Genomic DNA, 18,638 nt, shown 5'->3' on the forward strand with positions numbered 1-18,638 from the left:
TCTGTCTGTGGATGTAGCTTTTTTCGTATGGATGTGCCCCTAAAACAATACTGTTTATTATCTTATTAAATGAGCATATTGTTCGGATATGAGGAAGTTTTTTTTTCCAAAATATTTTTAGGAGACTGCACATATACTCCATTTAAACCAAAAGCTGACTTTACGTTGACAGAGTGGCTGCAACCATTTTCCATTAGAAATCCTATTTTTTTAAAATTTATCTGTCATCTTAAAAGATCAAGCTGTTATGCATATAAAACTTACTGTGTTAAAAGTCTCTAAGTATATCGCGGCATATTAAATGTCTGCTTTAATCTTAAACTGATTTTGACATTGAATTAAGCAGTGCTTTATACCAGATTCACTGTGTGGATGGCATGGTGAAATGGCAAAAACATGATTTGTGCAATGAAATGGTGAGCAGTAGCTTTGCTTTCCATTGTGCAGCTAAGGGAGTAAGGTAAATCAATGAACTTTAGTCAGTAATCATAATGTACTGCTGTCAGTTGGCAGTTCTAACAGAGTCATTACCCTGAATATTTGCAGGCTTTAACTTCATGTGAGCCTTTTACATCCTGATGAAAGAGAAGCGCTTGTAGCAGTAACTGTTGCTTAGCCCTGTAGCCTGCTTCAGTAGCCCGTGGTGTGTGGCTTTCAGTGACTTCTACAGTTGATGTTGAGCACTGTGCTGCTCTTTCATAAACTTATAATTCAGAATCTATGTCCTCTGATGTAACATACAGTTCAGAAAAGGGGGAGGAGGCATCTTCTGACTTTGCTTACTGAATGCCTCTTTCTAGGGTACGCAAAAGTATTAAGCATACTGCAAAGTGCAAATGTTGCAGCAATACTTCAATTTTTCTTGGGAACTTTATTCCACTCATGCATCCCGCATTGTTGGATGAGAGTTTTATATTCACATGGCTTAAAACCTGTTAGATACGTTAAATTCGATTCACATCCACCATATGCATTATTTTTACCTTCAGTTGTATTCCAGTGTAGCACTGGTTGCTCAGTGTCATTTGACAGCACTTGAATTGGCCTTTCTCTTTACAGCCATGAGAAGTGTAGTATTATCAACTGTGTAGTTGTAATGCTTAACTAGGTCACGATCTAGCAGGGCACTATTTGACTTCAAGAATGCAAACAGCATTATTGAGTTACCAAGCATATAGATAGATAACATGTATGGTTGAACAGCTGCTCTTAAATTCTCCCTTTGATCAGGGTAGAATTACTTTACAGTTTGCAAAATAAACCTTAAAAGCTGATCTCCTTTAGAAAGATAAAAGCTTCTAAAAATCTCTTCGATCTGACCCTGATAACTTTATCAGACTTTCCTTGCATTCTACTATTGCCCTTTTTTTGTCTTGTAGTTTCAGAGGAATCAAGGCAAAGGCCGAGTGATCTTCTCTTTTATTGACATGCATGCAGGCACACACAAAATCCTCTTGCCAATTTGAATGATTTCAAATAAGGAGAATGTTGATGCTGACCCAACTTTTCACTGTTTTGAAGCTAAACTCATGGTGGATAAACTCTTTTTAATATAGTGCTAAAAGACATTGTTGGAAATTGTGTAGGTGGGAACTTTTCAATAGTAAGATTAGACTAAGCTGGAATGATAAGAAGAAAAGGTAATAGTATGTGCAGTTTCTTCTCGTAACACTTTTAAAGTGTGTTTTATTTCTTAATTTAGGTTCTTAAACTTCTGCAGAATGAGTTGTATTAGATTTCTGTGATACCTTTTAAAGTTTTTTTGTTTGTTTGGTTAGTTTTTACTGTGTAAGTTTCGGTTTTACATAGACAATACAGTAACTCAAACATTCTTTTGGGGATTTTCAGTTAAAGTAGTTTAGATGGTTGGGCACATTTGATGCTAATATAGTTTGAATTCATTCTACTGGGTTCATTTTTAATAGGTACTGTGTCTAAGCAACTTCACACCCCTGCCAGTGATGATAGGGACATTAAAGTTTGTTTTCTATCGGGAATAAATAGTACATTACAGCTTTTATTTATGAAGTTGCTTGTTCAGTGTAAAGTGAAAAGGAGTGTGTTTTGAATATACACAGTCCACTTTACTAAATGAACTTGCAGTACTGTGTAAACAGTGGTATAAAAATAAAGCTAAACAGTTGTTTTATCTAACGAATTACTGAGTTCCAGATGTCCTATTTTTGTTACTTTGCCTGTGCTGAATTTAAGCTGTGCCAGGAACTTCTGTCTTCTTTACTTCTCTTGAGTTGTTGATTTGCCATAAGTGTTTGCCATAGATTATGTGCTTAAGCATTCAGAGCAACAGCTGAGATAGTTCAGTTGTCTGCAAATAAATGTATTTGCAGTATTACTAATAACAGGACAGTTAACATTTTCCCACATAAACTCCCTACTTTGAATAGACTTGCACAAGAAGTTCAGAAGTTTTGTAGTTGAAAACTATCACAACAATCTTGTTTTCGTTCTTGTGTATCAGCTACTGATTATGATCTGAAGTGAAGGCATTTAAACTCCTTCTGAACTTTGTACATTGTGTTCATTTGGGCAGTCACTTTCATCTGCCTATGATTTAGCTCTTTCTGGAGCCGTCAATAGCACGTTTGTGAAGGTTTTTTTTTAACTGATAAAAGTTGGAAGAGAAGAGGCTGAAATAATTTTTAAAAATTTATTTTTATTTTAAATTTCAGGCAACTTCCCTGGTCTTGGATTATTTTGCAGTGTTCTAGAAAAATGTAATGGACTATGTTTCTCCATTGAAAATATTTGAGTAGTTGATGGTGAGTTAGAAAACTGTCCTGTAGACGAATTGGTAGCTGTATTAGTTGTACTGTAGTGTTGGTGTGAAATAGAAAATTGAGCGCTGTCATCTGCAGTCACGTATGTATCAAACCGCAGATTTTCCTGAGACCCAGGGTGAAACGAGAGTCCCTTGACCTTTTGCCCCTGGCATTTGTGTGCCTGGATGACAGGGGGATATCAAAGTTCCAGACCACATTACAAAGTAAGTATGGAAAAATAAATCCTGAGAGCCCTTCATTGGACTTGAAGAGGATACCTTCATCTTCACAATTCCTTGGCCTTCCCAAATTACTTCAGTCTTTTTCTTTTTTTTTCTTTTTTTTTTTTGTTAGTACACATGCCTAAAACTCCCATTAAGAAATTAAAGAGTAAATAATTATTCTAACTCTTGAATTCAATAAAGCAATATTTTAAAATACTATCTTTATTACTGATAAGATGGATAATTCTCTCTCGGTATAAAATAGGCCAAAAGTTGTACAGGAATTCAAACCGTATTAATTCATTGTATTAATAAGTTAAGGTGGTTGGTAGGAAAACCTAGGGACAAATCTCTGGCTTGCTATATTTGGGAAGTTGCGTTGGGGATAGTACTAGAGGTCACATAATCTCGGTCAAGAGGGTGCAGCCAAGGAATGTAGCCAAAGCAAACTGGAGAGGATTTGTGTAGAAATTTGGATGAGCAGATGCTATGTACAGTATAAGTGAATTTGAGAAGACCCCTTTTTTAATTCTGAAAGACAGTGCCAAGTCACAGCACTTTCTTTGACTTGTGAAAAGCGTTCTGGATTCCTAATTATAGTATTTTTTACCTCATCCATGCCCTGCAAAGAGGTTAAGTACCTCCTTATCCATATCCTGCAAAAAGGATGATCATTTACAGCCCAGCCTAAAATCGGGAGTATTTTTCTCCTTGTTTCATGAGTTTCCGATTGAACTCTTAATCGGAATACTGTGTGGGTTACACAATCTCTGTGATCTTTTCGTGTTCATATTACCTAGATAGTGATTTAGTTAACTTTTTAGTGAACTTTACAGTTTATTATGCATTACACTGGAGTTATGGAACATCATAGTTCACTAAACTTAGGACACTGGAAAATTATGATTTATAAGCCGTATGTAAGTTACTTGAACACCATTTTCACAATTCAGTGGAAGATGAGTCATGTTGAAAAGTGAATGTTGGAAATCCATGTGAAAGCTGAGGGTGTAGTGCCTTGGTCAGCTGGGTTTTCTTGGAAGTACTTAAGACCTGAGAGCTTCTAGAAACACCTAAAAAGTTTATATTAAGGTCCGGAAATAAATTTGGAGTGGATCTGGCAAACCTCTACCTGCTGCTTGTGCAGTGCAGAGCCTTATGCACAGAAACTGTAGGTGGTGGTCATTTATCAGTCACAAGTTGTTGCTTGTAATACTTTTTAAAATCAGTACATAGTTGAGTGTATATAGGATTAGAATGTGTGAAGGATTCATAGAAATCTTAAAGGCACATTATACTACTGCTTAATTATTTAAAGTTAACTTAAAGGCTTAAAATAGACTTTCAGCCTGTCAGAATTAGACTGAAAGCTGCTGAAGAGCAGTGAATGGAAACTACAGAGTTGTTTGCTTTGTTGACTGTCAAAGAAAGGCTATACTTACTATACCTTGTTCTTACACCTTTTAATGACTGGGAGAGGGGGTTTGTGTGTTTAGTTGTGGTTTTGGAAGATGATGTTGCTCGGTGGCCAAGCTTGAGTAAGCTGTACTCAAAGTTGTTACGTGTTGGTGCAAAGCAGTAAGGACCAAAGAGCAGCTGGAAATGGCATGAGTCTACCACATGCAAAGAATTTGACAATCTGTATGAGCAGAATGCAGAAACAATTTAAAAAATGTCGACTGCTCCTGCTGGCAATAAATTCCCTTGTCTTCAACAAGAAGCAGCTTGAGGCAACTCAGTGATACGCCTTTTATCAGTTGCTTTTTGTTCATGTGCTGAAAAAAGAGAAATGAAATACATATTAACAGGGACTTCAGTGATTATTTCTGTGCTGAAGGAGATTTTTTTCATGCGATCACTTATATAAATTTGATATTACATGTGTAATAATAATGTTTAGAGTATTACAGTCTAAAGAGTTAGTATGCTGGTGACACTGTTGGTTTTGAGTGGTTTTTTTGCCCATGTTTGTTTATAAGCATAGCACATGCAAGGATTGAGATTCCCTTCACCTCCTCCTCCCCCCATCCCTTTTTTATGTTCTAGTCAGTGAAGAACTGTTCACCTAAGTGTCACGTAACATCTGAATTGAAATTTATTTTTTTCCTAAGGAAAACCAAAGTGATTTGGGTGTATGGTAATGCCTACTGTAGAAAAGGTATAGTAATTAAAATGATTTTTAAAAAGCCACATTAGACCAACCTTTTTATAGCTATTTAAAGCAATACCATCATACTTGTAGGAGGAGTTCTGTTTTTCCTAAAACACATCTGTCTGTTCTAAACATAATTTTTTCAGTGTTCTTCACTCATCACAAACAGTGGGTAAACCTTCTTTGACAGAAGTTGTTGAGGTTGTTTGGGTGAATTCTGTTGCTCTGGCAGAGACACAACATGAAATAGAGATGCTGGTGTGTACCTCTGGGAGTTGCTGACAAATGACCGATGTGATGTCACATCAGAGGGTTGTCCCACAAGCGTAGTGCCTGCATACTTTATTCAAATAAGTTCAGTCTGTCCATTCTTGGTTCAAGAGTTTTACGGTGTAAAAGAGGTCTGTTTAAATAAACATCTTTTAGAGGTTTTTTAACCTCTAAAATAAACCTTAAAATAAGCCTAAATAACCTCTTTTTTTTAGAGGTTTATTTATCCTCTAAAAAGAGCTTTGCTAGTGGAAAATGTCAAGAACTGCTTTTTGTGTTCATGATTAAGATATGGCTGAAGTATTGGTGGGAAGGAAGGGTGTGGGCAAGATTCTTTTCAGACACTTGACAAAAGCAGACCATGGAAAACTTGGTAACAAATGGCAGTAAGCATATGTTTCTAAATAATCCATTGGTAAGATGGTCTGTTTATTGGCTTAATTTACTAAAGCATTATAGCGAAAAAGCAAATTACTATAATTTACTATAGCTGTAGTATTAGAATTGAGAGTTGCAATACCAGATAACACTTAAGCTTGCATAATGTTTTACTGTTATGAACCTGTAACAGAAATTGCTGTTGCTTAACAGTTTTGTTTGTGAGCAAAAACTTGATTTCTGTTTTTTGGTGGTTATTCTTGTTTTTCTGATTTCTTCTTTAATTTCAGCTGAAGCAGGTAACTTATTTCTGAGACAGGAAACTTTGTTATAGAAACAAATTACTCTCTAGCATCAGGTTTTTTTTTTCACCCAGTGTTGTGTTTCTTAAGCACTCCTATTTCTCTGTGATGAGAATGCAGACTTACAACAACAGTCTGGGTGTATTTGTTGTTGGAAACATTCATTGCTCTGTGAAGAATAGTACAGAAAAAAGACATCTGAAAATTTGAAGAATCAATAAGTGAAGTGTTTGCTTTAAGTCATGAGTTCATCAGCTGTAAGCAGTGAAGGAAGAAAACTTGGAGATGACACTTGCAGAGATGGTCCCAAGTTACCAGTCTGACAAATCTTAGACATCTGCTCTTGTCCTGAGGCTGTGTCAGAAGATGCATTTGAAGTGGAAATTCTTAATGATGTTACGCATGGCAGTGGTGTAACACAGTCCTCCTATGGAGGATTATATCCTGTTCGTGTTCAGGGAAGATGCCTTGAGACTGAAACAGGTGCGGAAAAGGTTTATGTGGACGGGCAGGAAATCTGTAACAAGAGGAAAGCAGAAGAATGTAGCTTGTTTATTGGTCTTGCAGAAGAATGACTGTGAGAAGATATTGTTCTCACGAATGTATCACAGGAAAAAAGATGTGGGAGGAAATATTAAAAGGACAATTTAGTCCTTAGCCTTAAATGTTTGTATGAATGGTTGTATAGAAAGTGGGCTGCAGAATAAGAAAAAAGCCTCTTGCTTGTAAGGCGTTGGAGAGAGCTGTAGGAGAATTTGTTGTCTGCAAATGTTTCTGGCAAAATACTTCAGATGATACAGCATACTTTCATAGAATATATCTTAAACTTGCTGGCATTCTGGAATTTAAAAATCTTGAGATGCTAGATTTAAAAGCAGAAACAAACCTTTTAACCTTTTAAGTTTTACCAACTTTGTAACCTCTTCCATTTGTTAGAAGTCCATGGTATATAACGGTAATTCTGTTCTCAGTCAGTGGTTAAAATTAGCTTTCTGTGAAATCAAATACTGTTGTGTACAGAAAACAGATCAGCTGATAATTCATAGCCCAGTGGTTGTGAAGTGTCTTGCACAGTGTGTAACTTTGTGATAACACAGTCTTTTGAATAATGTCTCTGGTGTATCTGGAGGTGTGCTGGCAGAGGGCACATTAGGAGCTCTTGGTGTTAGAGTTGATTTTCTGCTATCTGTGTCCATCTTGAATAAACAAACTTCAGAGATGAGGCTTTCCTTAAGCAAGCATAGGAAACACATGGGGATGCTCTTCAGAGAGAGAATTGATTGATCATTTCTGGATAATGAAAGCCTTTCAGATGTTTTTTTTTTCCCAAAAGTAAAATATGTTTATAAATGTAAATTTGCTAGTGTATCTTTTTAGTGTTCTTCCCAAAAGAATTGGTTTTCTGTCCAATTTTTTGAAGAGGTGCGGGACAGAGAGAGAAGGAACAAGAGCTGAGAAGTGTGCACATCAGTCATAAAGAGTACCCAGTTTTGTAAGAAAATAGAAAATTTTAGAGGTTCTTGGGAACTTTGGGGCATTTTTTCTTTATTTATTTATTTTTAAAAAAGAGGCTGAATTGCAACTGAGTTACATAAGAATGCAAGACTATTGCTTCTCTTATGCAGAAAATAAATTATAATCTGAGCAGAGTGCCGTGCAGTTTTTTGAACAGAACCACAGTTCTTGCATTAGGTGTCACCTCTTCTTACTGGGCCTGGCTGAGGTACTTGACACGCAAATACTGAATCATGAGAATGCATTTGGTAAGAGTCAAAGTCCTGATAGGAGTAGCTTTAATATTGTCTGAAAGGTGACTAAATTGGTTAAATCACCAGTGGATCACTTTAACTACCTGTATATTAATGAACTTGTTGAGAGTACAGTTAAAAAATGTCAGTTATTGAGCCAGAATGTTTAGGGGCTACTGTTAAATGCATCGGTTTGAATCAGTGAGTTTTGCAGTGCATTAATTACTTCAAAATTGAATTAAATCGAAATTGCTGACCTGGAGTTTGTGATAGCAGTGGAAGTTTAGCCACTGAGTAACAGCAGTGGTAGTATAAGGTTGGCAGGTTCAGCTTCGTCACTGGTGGAAAACTGTTGAAAAGGAACAGTTCATCTCAAAGTAAAGATTTTTAAATTGGATGTTGGATAAACAAACCAAGACAAGAAGTGTAAGTACTTTATAAAGATCCTCTGTACTTTGTACTGCCACGGCTGGAGGTGTACTCCCCAGCTCTCCAAATTCTAGTCCTGAGGCTTTTAGTTTGATCCTTCTTTTCACAAAACCCGGCCTGGGTTGCAGGAGCACATGTATCAAACTGTTATTTCCCACTGATTTGAGCAGGTTCACAGCTTGTGCAGCAAAGACTTTAGCAATAGCAATTTAATACTTTCCTGTCCCTTTCCTGCTTTATATGCAACCTGTTCTGTGTGTGTGCTATAAACCATTGCTGCCTCACTGAGAACATGTTAACCATCAAATTATTTCACCCACCCTCCAAAAAACTTTGCAAACATTAAGGAAGGCAATAAACCAGAAGGAAACATTCTCATATCCGTTCAAAGCGCACATTGCCATGCAGTTGTTACATCCAACAGCACTGACGTTTACCTGTGGTTGGAGACTGACCCACAGGTGCCATCAGTGCCTGCTGGCTCCTTCCCACCCGTGCCCCCTGCAGGGATTGTGGCAAGCGCAAGGTGGCTTCTGCCTGCCCAGTCCCAGGCACTGTATGGTTTATAAGTAGAGGAAGTGTGTGTGTGTGTTTTACTTCCCTCTGCAGTCTTTTTGCAGTATATGGATCTGATGTCTCTCATCTTAAAAAGATGTTAGATTAAAATCCTCATGTAAACTATGACTTGTTAAAATAAAAAAGTTGCACATGTTACGTGTCTAGCCAGTGTTACCAAATCTAGCCGTTCCCCTCACCAGTAAGCAGCATAGTGGGTAAGATACCTGTTTTGGTTTTGTTTTCCTCAAAGAAGGCAGCGTTCTTTAATTCTGAAGAAAAGAAAAATGAGAAGGTTGAGAAACATTATCTTAAACTTGAAAAAGAGCCATGGGAACAGTTCCATAGGATAGAGATCTTGGTACAAAATTGACAGGTCTATAGTTCTAGTGGTTCCAGCTGGGTGATTTTCAGTTTGTTTGGGTTTTTTAAGGATAGAGGCAGTGTGTACTATGCTTATTTTGCTTTCAGTTCAGGGAATTCTTTCAATTATTTATCTTTTTTTTTTAATATGTTTAAGAATAGCCATCCAATTTTTGGTTATTTATTATGATTTAATTTATTTATTTGTTCCAAGATTTTCTTTTTTGATACCTCAGTCTCTGGTAATGTTTTCATGGACTCCTGTTTTGTTTAGAAGTCTGAAGTATTTCTTAGCTATTTCTTTCAAATGTTGCACCTCTTCTGTAATAGCCATACCATTAGTTCATTGTTAAAGGAGGTGCTCAGTAGTATAAGTCAGCTTGTATGGTTCGAAACAGATTTGGGTTGGTGAACTGTTACAATTATGTTGTGCTGACTTCCCAGAACCATTGCAGGAGAAGTACGTGAATGATGTAGTTAAGGTAGATGAACCCTAGCATCTGTGGGAGGTGGGCAGACAGAAAGGGAAGTGATTAGATGAGTAGTACTCTGCTGTCCATGTCACTGTGGATTAGCATCAGGTAGCTTTTTCATGTCTTTGCCCCCCATGCCTTCGATATACCCAAAGATCACAAATTTTGTTCATTTTCCTGTTCATAGAAAATTTTCTTGCAGAATGTGAGACATCTAATGAATAAAAATTAATTTAAAATTAACAGATCTAGTATTTAGTTTGTCAGGTGTGAAAATTAGTAATCTTTGAAGTGCAGGCAAGTGAGCTAGTTCATGGAAGCTGGTTTGTGTGTTACTTCTACCAGATGGTAAATGTGAGGTAACTCCTCTTTGAGCAGGTCACGGAGGCAGGTAATGCATACCATAAATAGTGTCCTCTCTTCACAGCCTGAGGAAAAACATGTTAATAATAGCCATTAAAATAGAGAATGAACTGAAAAACAAACCTTGACATTGCATTCAGCTTGTTCCTTCTAGTAGTATTGTCTGTGGGCTGGAAAAGATTGTAGACCACTAGGTTATGTCCTCCTGGTTTGGAGTGCTTCATGTGAAATGTCTCAGTGGAAAGTGGAATGTGTTGGTTTCAGAAGTAGACAGCTTTATAAAGGGAGATTTCTGTGGCTGAAACAAGAGTTTCATAATAGAAGGCACTGGAGTACGTCTGTGCAGGGATCCACCACCATCTTTGGGATAGAAAGTAGTTAACATTTTTGTTTCACATCTTTCTCTGTTCTCCAATAGATGGAATTAAGTTGCTTGACTGGAATAAGGTTGTGTGCCTGTGTGTTTATATACATGTGTACGCAATTTACACCTTTTTGAACTTCTGTTTTGAATTTGGTGAAAGCTGTGGTCACTATTCTTTCAAAAAACAATTTCATCATCCAAATCTTAGTCCTGTGAGAAGTCTAAGGTATACCTGGAAGTCCCCATATACCCCACAATTTATCTGGTCTCACAGAATTCCATGCTAATAATTCAAGTGTATCTGTGATGGCTGAAGCTAATCTGGAGGACTTTTCAGTATCAAGGTATACTTTTAGTTCTTGTTTCCACAGAGGCGGCCAGGAAGGCCCTGCTTTCATATGTCTGGGTGTTCACTATGAACTTTTAAGTATGAACAGTTCAGGCAGACAGCTGAAATGTAGTTTGTTACTGTAAAGATGTTCAGCTAGATAGTAGATGATGTGAACCCTTCAGATTTTGTTTCTCCAGTGCTCTCCATCAATCTACTGTAAAGGCTGACAATGATGAAGAACAGTTTTCAAACTTTTTGGAGTTGGGTGAACATTTCTTCTTACTGCTACTGTGTCTGAGAAAACACCTGAAGTATTTAAGTCCTGCTGAGGCTTACTAGTGCGATGCTGGTATGATACAATCCACTGATTCTTCTTAGGGTTGGTTGTTTATTATGGAGTGAAAATTAATGACTTATATCCTCCCTTTTGTGCGGAAGGCGTGGGAGAAGGAGGAATGCTTCATGGCCCATGAACTGGGTTTCATGCCGTGTTATTAAAGGCCATTCTGTTGATGGAAGCGGTTTGCTGCCTGATTTTTTTTTTTTCTGTCTCATGATAAAAGTGTTTGAGTGCCTGTATTGCATTTACATGGCAAGATTTTGGGAGCAGGGGGGCTGCAGGAATGGTTTCTGTGAGAAGACACCAGAAGTTGCCCAATGTCAGACAGAGCCAGTTCCAGCTGGCTGCAAGTTGGACCCGCTGCTGTCCAAAGCTGAGCCATCAGCAATGCTGGTCATGCCTCTGTGATAACATAGTTAAGAACAGTTAAAAAATGCTTTATCACAGGATAGCTGTGTGAGAAAGGAGTGCGAAAAATGTGAGAGAAACAGTCCTGCAGATGCCAGGGTCAGTGAAGGACAGGGAGGAGGTGTTCCAGATGCTGGAGCAGAGGTTGCCCTGCAGCCTGTGGAGAAGAGCATGGTGAAGCAGGTTGTCCCCCTGCAGCCCATGGAGGACACCATGCTGCAGCAGATGGGTGTGTGCAAAGCTGCAGCCCATGGAGAGCCCACACTACATGCCAGGCTCCTGGCAGGAACTGTGGCACCTGGAGAGGAGCCCATGCTGGAGCTGTCTGTTCCTGAAGGACTGTACCCCATAATGCAAGCCCGTGCCAGAGCAGTTCATGAAGAACTGCAGCCCATGGAAGGACCCATGCTGGAGAAGTTCATTCAGGACTGTAACCCATAGGAGAGACCCTCGCTGGAGCAGAGGATGAGTGTGAGAAGGGAGGAGTGGCAGAGATGAAGTGTTTATGGACTCACCACAGCTCCCATTCCCCATCCCCCCCCTGTGCCACTGTGGGAGGCTGGGGCCAGGAGAGGAAGCGAGAGTCATGAGTGAAGTTGAGCCTGGGAAAAGGGGGATGGGAGGAAGGTAATTTTAGTTTTGTTATTATTTCTTCCTATCCTACTGTGTTATTAACTAGCAATAAATTGATTTCCCCAAGTCGAGCCTGTGTTGCTTGTGACAGTGACTGGTGACTGATCTCCCCATCCTTATCTTGACCCATTACCTTTTTCATTGTGTTTCCTCTCCCTGTCCTGCTGAGGTGAGGAGCGATAGAACACCTAGTGACCAGCTGAGATCAACCCATCGGAGTCCTAAGTCTGGTCCTACTTACATGGAGGTCTGCAGGAAGAATCCGGTTGTTTTACAATAGGTTTTTAGGGAGTATCGCGTACTTCCACACCAGGCTGATCTTCAGTATGTAAACAGAGCCTCCTCAGAAACCAATTCTGCCAGTCTTAACTCCAAACTGTTGTCCTAAAGAGGAAGAAATAGAAGATAAAGGAGAAAATAGAATGTTTTATTTTGCCACCTAAGGGCAACTGTGATAAGACAGCTGTATCAGCCGACTCAACTTACTCTTTATTCTTCCAGGCTTGTGATAATTGTTTTGATCATTTGCAGAGAAATTTCATTTGTCTCTTTTGAATTGGAGTGTGCCACAGAGCTAATCATGAGAATACGCTTCAATTTACTGAGTTATTGTTACCCTTTTGCTCCCTCCTTCCCCCACCTTTGGTTAACTTTGGGTAAGGAAGCAGAAAACTCTGAAGTGACATTTCCTCAAAGCTTTGGTGTCTGGGAGAGGTCGCTTATGCTGTTCAATTGCTTACCTGAGAAGAGATGTAGGATGCATGTTTCTTACACTAAAAGCAAGCTATGTATTCCATAATCGTGTGGCAGATGAAATGTAGTAGAGTGGCAGATGAGGGTTGTTGGGGAGGCATAAGTTTCTAAGCAGGGTCTTTGTCACATGTATCTTCTAACTTTTCATGCCGCTTTTGTTTGAAATAGGACAAATGTTGCTATAAGGACAGAGAACTCAAGGATATCTCAGGTTCTTACATTGTCTGTAGGAAGGTTGGGGGAAAACACTTGAGTATTGTTATTTCAGAACAGACATTTTGAGGGTAAGATCTTGACCTCGTTAGAAATCAGTGTATATGTTTGCTTCTTGCAGTAATGATTGCAAGTGAGTAGCCTCATTTGTCGTATTTTGAAAACTAGAGTGGGAAATGGATTCACAGAACTGCGGGGGATTGTAAAGTGTTCCTTCCTACTTCTGTCCTTTTATGTGCTGTGAAGGGTCTCTGAAAGGAGGAAACAGCTGAGTGACAGCGTTACAGGGTATTGGCCAAGTCTGTGAGACCAGGACCCCCTCTAGTGGCGACACTTCTGCCAGACTCCACAAGGTGCTGTTCTCAGCCTCTGGGTCTCCTTCTGTCCTGGGTTGTTCTTTTATTTTCTCCCTGTAAACCCCACATTTAGATCTTCTCTGATAACTGTGGTGAATACGTAGGATTGCTTACTACAGTTGTTGCTTTCACAAGGAATAAATTGGGTTCATTCTGACCATCTATGACACAGAGAAGACAGCGTTGTGTTGTATATCATTAGTGTTAGCTCTTTAACTTGCCTACATATTATAATGCTATGTCAAGATGTGGAATAGGGAAGAATCAGGGAATTCACATACACAGTGATAAAGGTGAAATTTTTAATGTGTTGAATCATAGTAATGATAAAAAAAGTGGATGCAAAGGTACACAGGATCATACAGAATTGTCATGTATAATCACTTTGAAATTTGCTACACCTGTAGTGTAATCTTAATTTGTCTCTGGCTTTGAGGTAGAGATTTTTAATGTTAATTCTTAAGTTAACGGTGAGAGACAAATGGACAAGAAAGATGTGCTGACAGTGTTCCAGAAAGAAGTGCTTAGCAAGTGTGTGAAACAGCAGTTGCTTCATATTCTGTTCAGAATATTTTTCTTGCAGTGTCTGTACATTTTTATGTCAAACGGCCTGGGATAGATGCCCTTTCTACGTGTTTCAAGTCAGCAGTCGTACATACAGACTGAGCAGTGTTGATCAGTGTCTAAATGTTACTGTTCTGTGTTACTGCATCAGTAATGATGACTTTCTCAGGCATCAGCATTGAAGCTACTTTTTTCCTCAATCTGTTACAAGTTGTAGTTTCCCAGTGAAAAACCCTGAGTCCATGCACTACTATGTTGCATATTTTCTTACATGAAAGCAGAATTGTTTTTAGTATATTGGGCATTCTTTGCCTTCTGTTACTTCTTGTCCTGTCTGCTATATAACTTAAATAGTACACCTTTTGAAGAAATGCTATACATTCTTTATGGCTCAATTGTCACAAACAAACCAGAATGTGTTTGACACCAGAGTCTGTGGAGGTCTTTGCTGCCTCTTTTTTGTTTCTGTAGCATCGCTGTGGGTAGCAGTTGCTGACTGCAGTAAAAGCTGACTGTGCATCCAGGACATTGTTCATTGATATTGGCAGATGGAGAGGACAAGGAGTTGAGACAAGGTGTGCCGCTATGCCAGGTAATGACAAGCTGTAGGGCATAGCTTAAAGGTACCTAGCACTGAATAGTTGCACCACAATGTTTTCTTGACTATTATATTGCATTTGACCTCTTCAGGAGCTGGAAGGCTGCTATAAAGTCTTCCTGGAGCCTTCTCTTCTCCAGGCTGAACAGCCCCAGCTCTTTCAGTCAGTCCTCCATTTCAAAACTCAGTATCAAACACAGAAATTTCTTCTAAGATCTTTCTCTGTCTCTCAAAAATTTCCTGCTCAATGGTGGATAGATGCTTACTAGCATAATTCCAACTTTTGTCCCTTGTAGGTTTGTAATTTATAGTGAATTTTTCTGTAATCTAAAAAATTTGCATAACTGCTTTTTGATAATACTGCTTTCATTAAAATTCTTGGCTAAGATATGTGATATAGTAATGCATATGCATATCTGTTTAGTGAATTGCTCTTCTTACTTAAAGGCTTAAACGGTTTAGCTCTCCCATGAATAGTCTGATTTTGGTTTAAAAATGTATTAATAACTGGTATTTAAGAATGTATTGTTAACTTGAAGGTAGGAAAATTGGAGCCTTTTGGTAACTTAGCTGTGAAAAATGTAACTATGTGTCTTCTAAGTATGATTCTGGTTATTTTGACAATGGCATTTTGGTTTCTGCAGTAGAAGTTTTTTATACCAGGTATATGTTTTTGGTGACTGTTGGTAGTCTGCCTATAAAACAAAAAAGTCTGACTAAAAAGTCAGAAAGGTCCTAGGCAGCAGTGAAACTTCATTGTGGTAGGAGTTTTCAGAGCTATAGGAATGGAAAGGTTTTGCCCCAAGGATGGGGTTGGTTATTACTGGTGTGATGGCAGCATGGACCCTGACCGTGACACCAAACAAGGCATTGGAGTCTTCTGTTAAATGCTTTTTTACCAGTCTGAAGTCCTTGCTTTTTATTGTTTGCTGCCAGCTAAGGAAGTGCTTCTTCTGTGTAGTTCCTGTCTAGCTTCCAGCATAGTAACATTTCTCATACAAAAGCCGTGCCATTGTGCCAGAATTGTGCTGACTCCTTTAAAGATCAAGAATCAATCTAATATTTTTCTGCACTGGCTTGCTTTTTTTGTGTGTTCTGTTACTTTATTTTGGAGTTTTAACAAACTTGTTCTTGGCAGGAAAGGATGAAGCGAAACCAGATGTAGTTTCAAAACGTCTTGATGTCACAAATAATGAAGAGTGTATTTCATTTAAGACAAAAAGCTCACTCCAGCCTATGGCCTCCCTCCCGTGTTTGTTTATATTTGTGTCACCTATTTCATAATGGAAGTTGTACCTCAGGTCAAACCTACCTATACTGTCTTGGCAACCATGAAATGTGCTTCTGCCATCATAGCTTTATTAATTTGTTAGATCTCCTTTGTGTGAGATAGTATAAGCAAATAATCAAAATTCCTTTAGACACCAGCAAATTCCATCCCTCTGTTCATTTCCATTTCTGTAGCAAAAGCTAATCTGTACATTAACTTCCATTATTTTTAATTATCTTGGAGCGTTATTCTTCATATTAATGAAGCAAGGGTGATACGAATCTTAGTGATTTGGGAAGTGTAGATTTAACAAATTACAGCAAGAAAGTAAATTTGCCAACTAATTATTTCTGTATTTGAGAAATATTTTCAGAAGTTGTTTAAAATTTTAGTTTCTGCTCTCTTCTTTTTCCCAAAATAATGAACTCAAGAAAGGCTTTGCAAAACGTTTTTCAAGAAATTTTTATGAATGGTGACGGATGCGAGATACATGCAGAGTTTTTCTCGGTGTATTCAAAAGGTTCTGCCGTTTCGTTATGGCGTCACCCTTGTATTTCATTCTAGAACTTAAATACCAGAGTAGACCTGAAATGTATACGCAGTAATTGTAAGATGCAGTAATGTGAGGCAAAAGTACCTTCATATAAAGTAATATCAGAATAATCATGTGAATTTCAGAGGTTTCCATAGATGTTTCCATATGTTTTTAAGGTATGGTGTAAAATTGTTATGCAGGCTGTTTTCCTTACTTTTCATTTCTGAGGATACAGTCTTTTCTATATGGAATTTTCAGAGACATCTGAAAGCTGTAAGGCTTCCTTCACAGCTGCATCATGTTCAGAGGCTCCCATTCATTCTAGGATTGAATAAAAAATAATATTTTTTTAAATTTTGCTTTCATTTAATTGGGGAAGTCTGTTTTTTGGCAAAAAATATTACTAGTAGTTAAAAAAATGTGGCAAGCATTCTGTATGTCTGATTCCATTACAGTAGTCTGTTTCTCAAAGACATTCGAATTAAATATTAATTACACTTATCAGTAAATTATAGTAGCAAACTGCTGCTTTTTCTATTAAATTATGATATTAAATGAAATACAGGTTTTTATTCCCCTGCCTTATGCTGTGCATAGAATTAGGTTTTTATTATTTAGGATACCAGTGTTGAAATTATCTTAAACTGTGATAACTAGACAATAACAGTGATAACTGGAGAACAACAAATAATGGACTATCTTTGTTGTAAGTTAATTCTTGAATTCCTTTGTTCTGTACATAGCGTGTCCTGCAACCCATGGTCTTGAGGATGACATGAAGGAATTTCTGTTATCTCTGGTTTTCTTTTGTTTTGTCCTTCTTCATACTAACTGAATTGGTGTCCTTGAGAACAAAGGATAGTAATAAAATCTAAAAAATAATAATAATATATAATTTTAAAAAAGCATTTTACTGTCATAGTAATGCCTGTTACAGAAGCAGGGTCCACTAGTTACTGTTCCACTTTTTTGAGGTACTAGAATTTTTCAAGGGTAAGTCAAAAGTTGTGGCACCAGTCCCTTTTATTTGATATCAAGGTAAATGAGAACAGGCATGAAGATGGAGTTGAGGTAGAAGGCTGCAGTTTGAGTAGCTTGAGAAGAAGTAAGATTTTTGTGTTCACAGTTTTTGATTTGTGTATCACTTGAGAAGGATCAGATGAAGGATGAGATGTCACTCTCCGGGTACCATCCAGTGCCACGCAGGTTGTCTTCAGCCTGGGCCAGTTCAGTTCACTCTTACAGATCTTGCTGCTGCTTCCTCTTCAGAGGAGGAAATGAACAGCGTGTACGTGATGTCACCCCAGAAAAGCATGATTTTAAAAAAGGGGAAGGTTTTATTTGAAATCACATTGTATTTGCATGACTGAAAAAGTTATAGTATGGCAGTCCTCTGTTAATATCTGGTAATAAACATAGCTAAGAAAGCAGTAGGAGAGGGCACTAGCAGTAATTTTATTGGAATGCCATGTTAGTAAACAAGTGCTCCTGTGACAAATAGAAAATAGCAGAGGATTAAAGCACTAAAACGGAGGAACACTGAGGAGCTTTCTTCCCCTTTGAACGAGTAGTAACTTTTTTTTTTTAGTAATAACTTTAGTTTGATGGCAGAAGTGAAAGAAAGGAGAAGCTGAGGTAATGCTGCATCTGACTGCCATCAAAGCCTGGGAAGAGAAAGCAGAGCAGTTAAAGCATTGCTGTAACTTAGAAGTGGGTAATTTTGGCTGAGGTGCTTCATTCAGCCATGCTGCCATTTGGGTCAGCAGGGCTGCTCTCGGTTACTGCGCTCGCAGTCTTGGTAGAGGATGGAATAAGGAAACCAGTTTTTGGTTGGAAATGAAGTGAAGCAGAGCAGAATCTGACAAGGGGAATGGAGTGCACTGAATTTCAGCTCACATTGCAAGAGATGGGAACAAAAATTAAAATGATAAAAACCTTTCTACTGATGATAGTTTTCAACTCAAGCTGTGCCTCTGCACAGCAAACTGACAAGTCTGGAACTGTGAAGGAAGAAAGATCTTTAGGCTTTTGCTTGTTTGTTTGCAAAAGCAAAAAATTATGGCTCTAAAGAGAGGAGTCAAATCATCAGCACTCTAGAAAAGTGTCTCCTATTCTTTGGCCGCTTTTCCATTTTGTAGTTTAAGAAAGTAAGCTTCAAAATAAGCATTGAAGGATCATGGAGGAGGCTTAAAATAGCAGCAGTGCAGAAGTGAGGAGATAATTAAATTCCCTTTTT

The 18,638-nt window shown here is 38.2% G+C and overlaps 1 protein-coding gene across 1 annotated transcript in view; it reads left to right on the plus strand.

Moving 5' to 3' along the window:
* Positions 1 to 11,519: 11,519 nt before the first annotated feature.
* Positions 11,520 to 18,638, plus strand: part of LRCH1 (leucine-rich repeats and calponin homology (CH) domain containing 1) — a gene marked incomplete at its 5' end in the record, with an annotated part of 56,092 nt that continues 48,973 nt past the window's right edge. Inside the window, one exon of the mRNA XM_010185817.1 lies at positions 11,520 to 11,709. Within this exon, the coding sequence (XP_010184119.1) occupies positions 11,520 to 11,709 (190 nt within the window). The remainder of the gene's footprint in view (positions 11,710 to 18,638) is intronic.

Source organism: Mesitornis unicolor, unplaced genomic scaffold (assembly GCF_000695765.1).
Source record: "Mesitornis unicolor isolate BGI_N332 unplaced genomic scaffold, ASM69576v1 scaffold4796, whole genome shotgun sequence".
NCBI lineage: Eukaryota > Metazoa > Chordata > Aves > Mesitornithiformes > Mesitornithidae > Mesitornis > Mesitornis unicolor.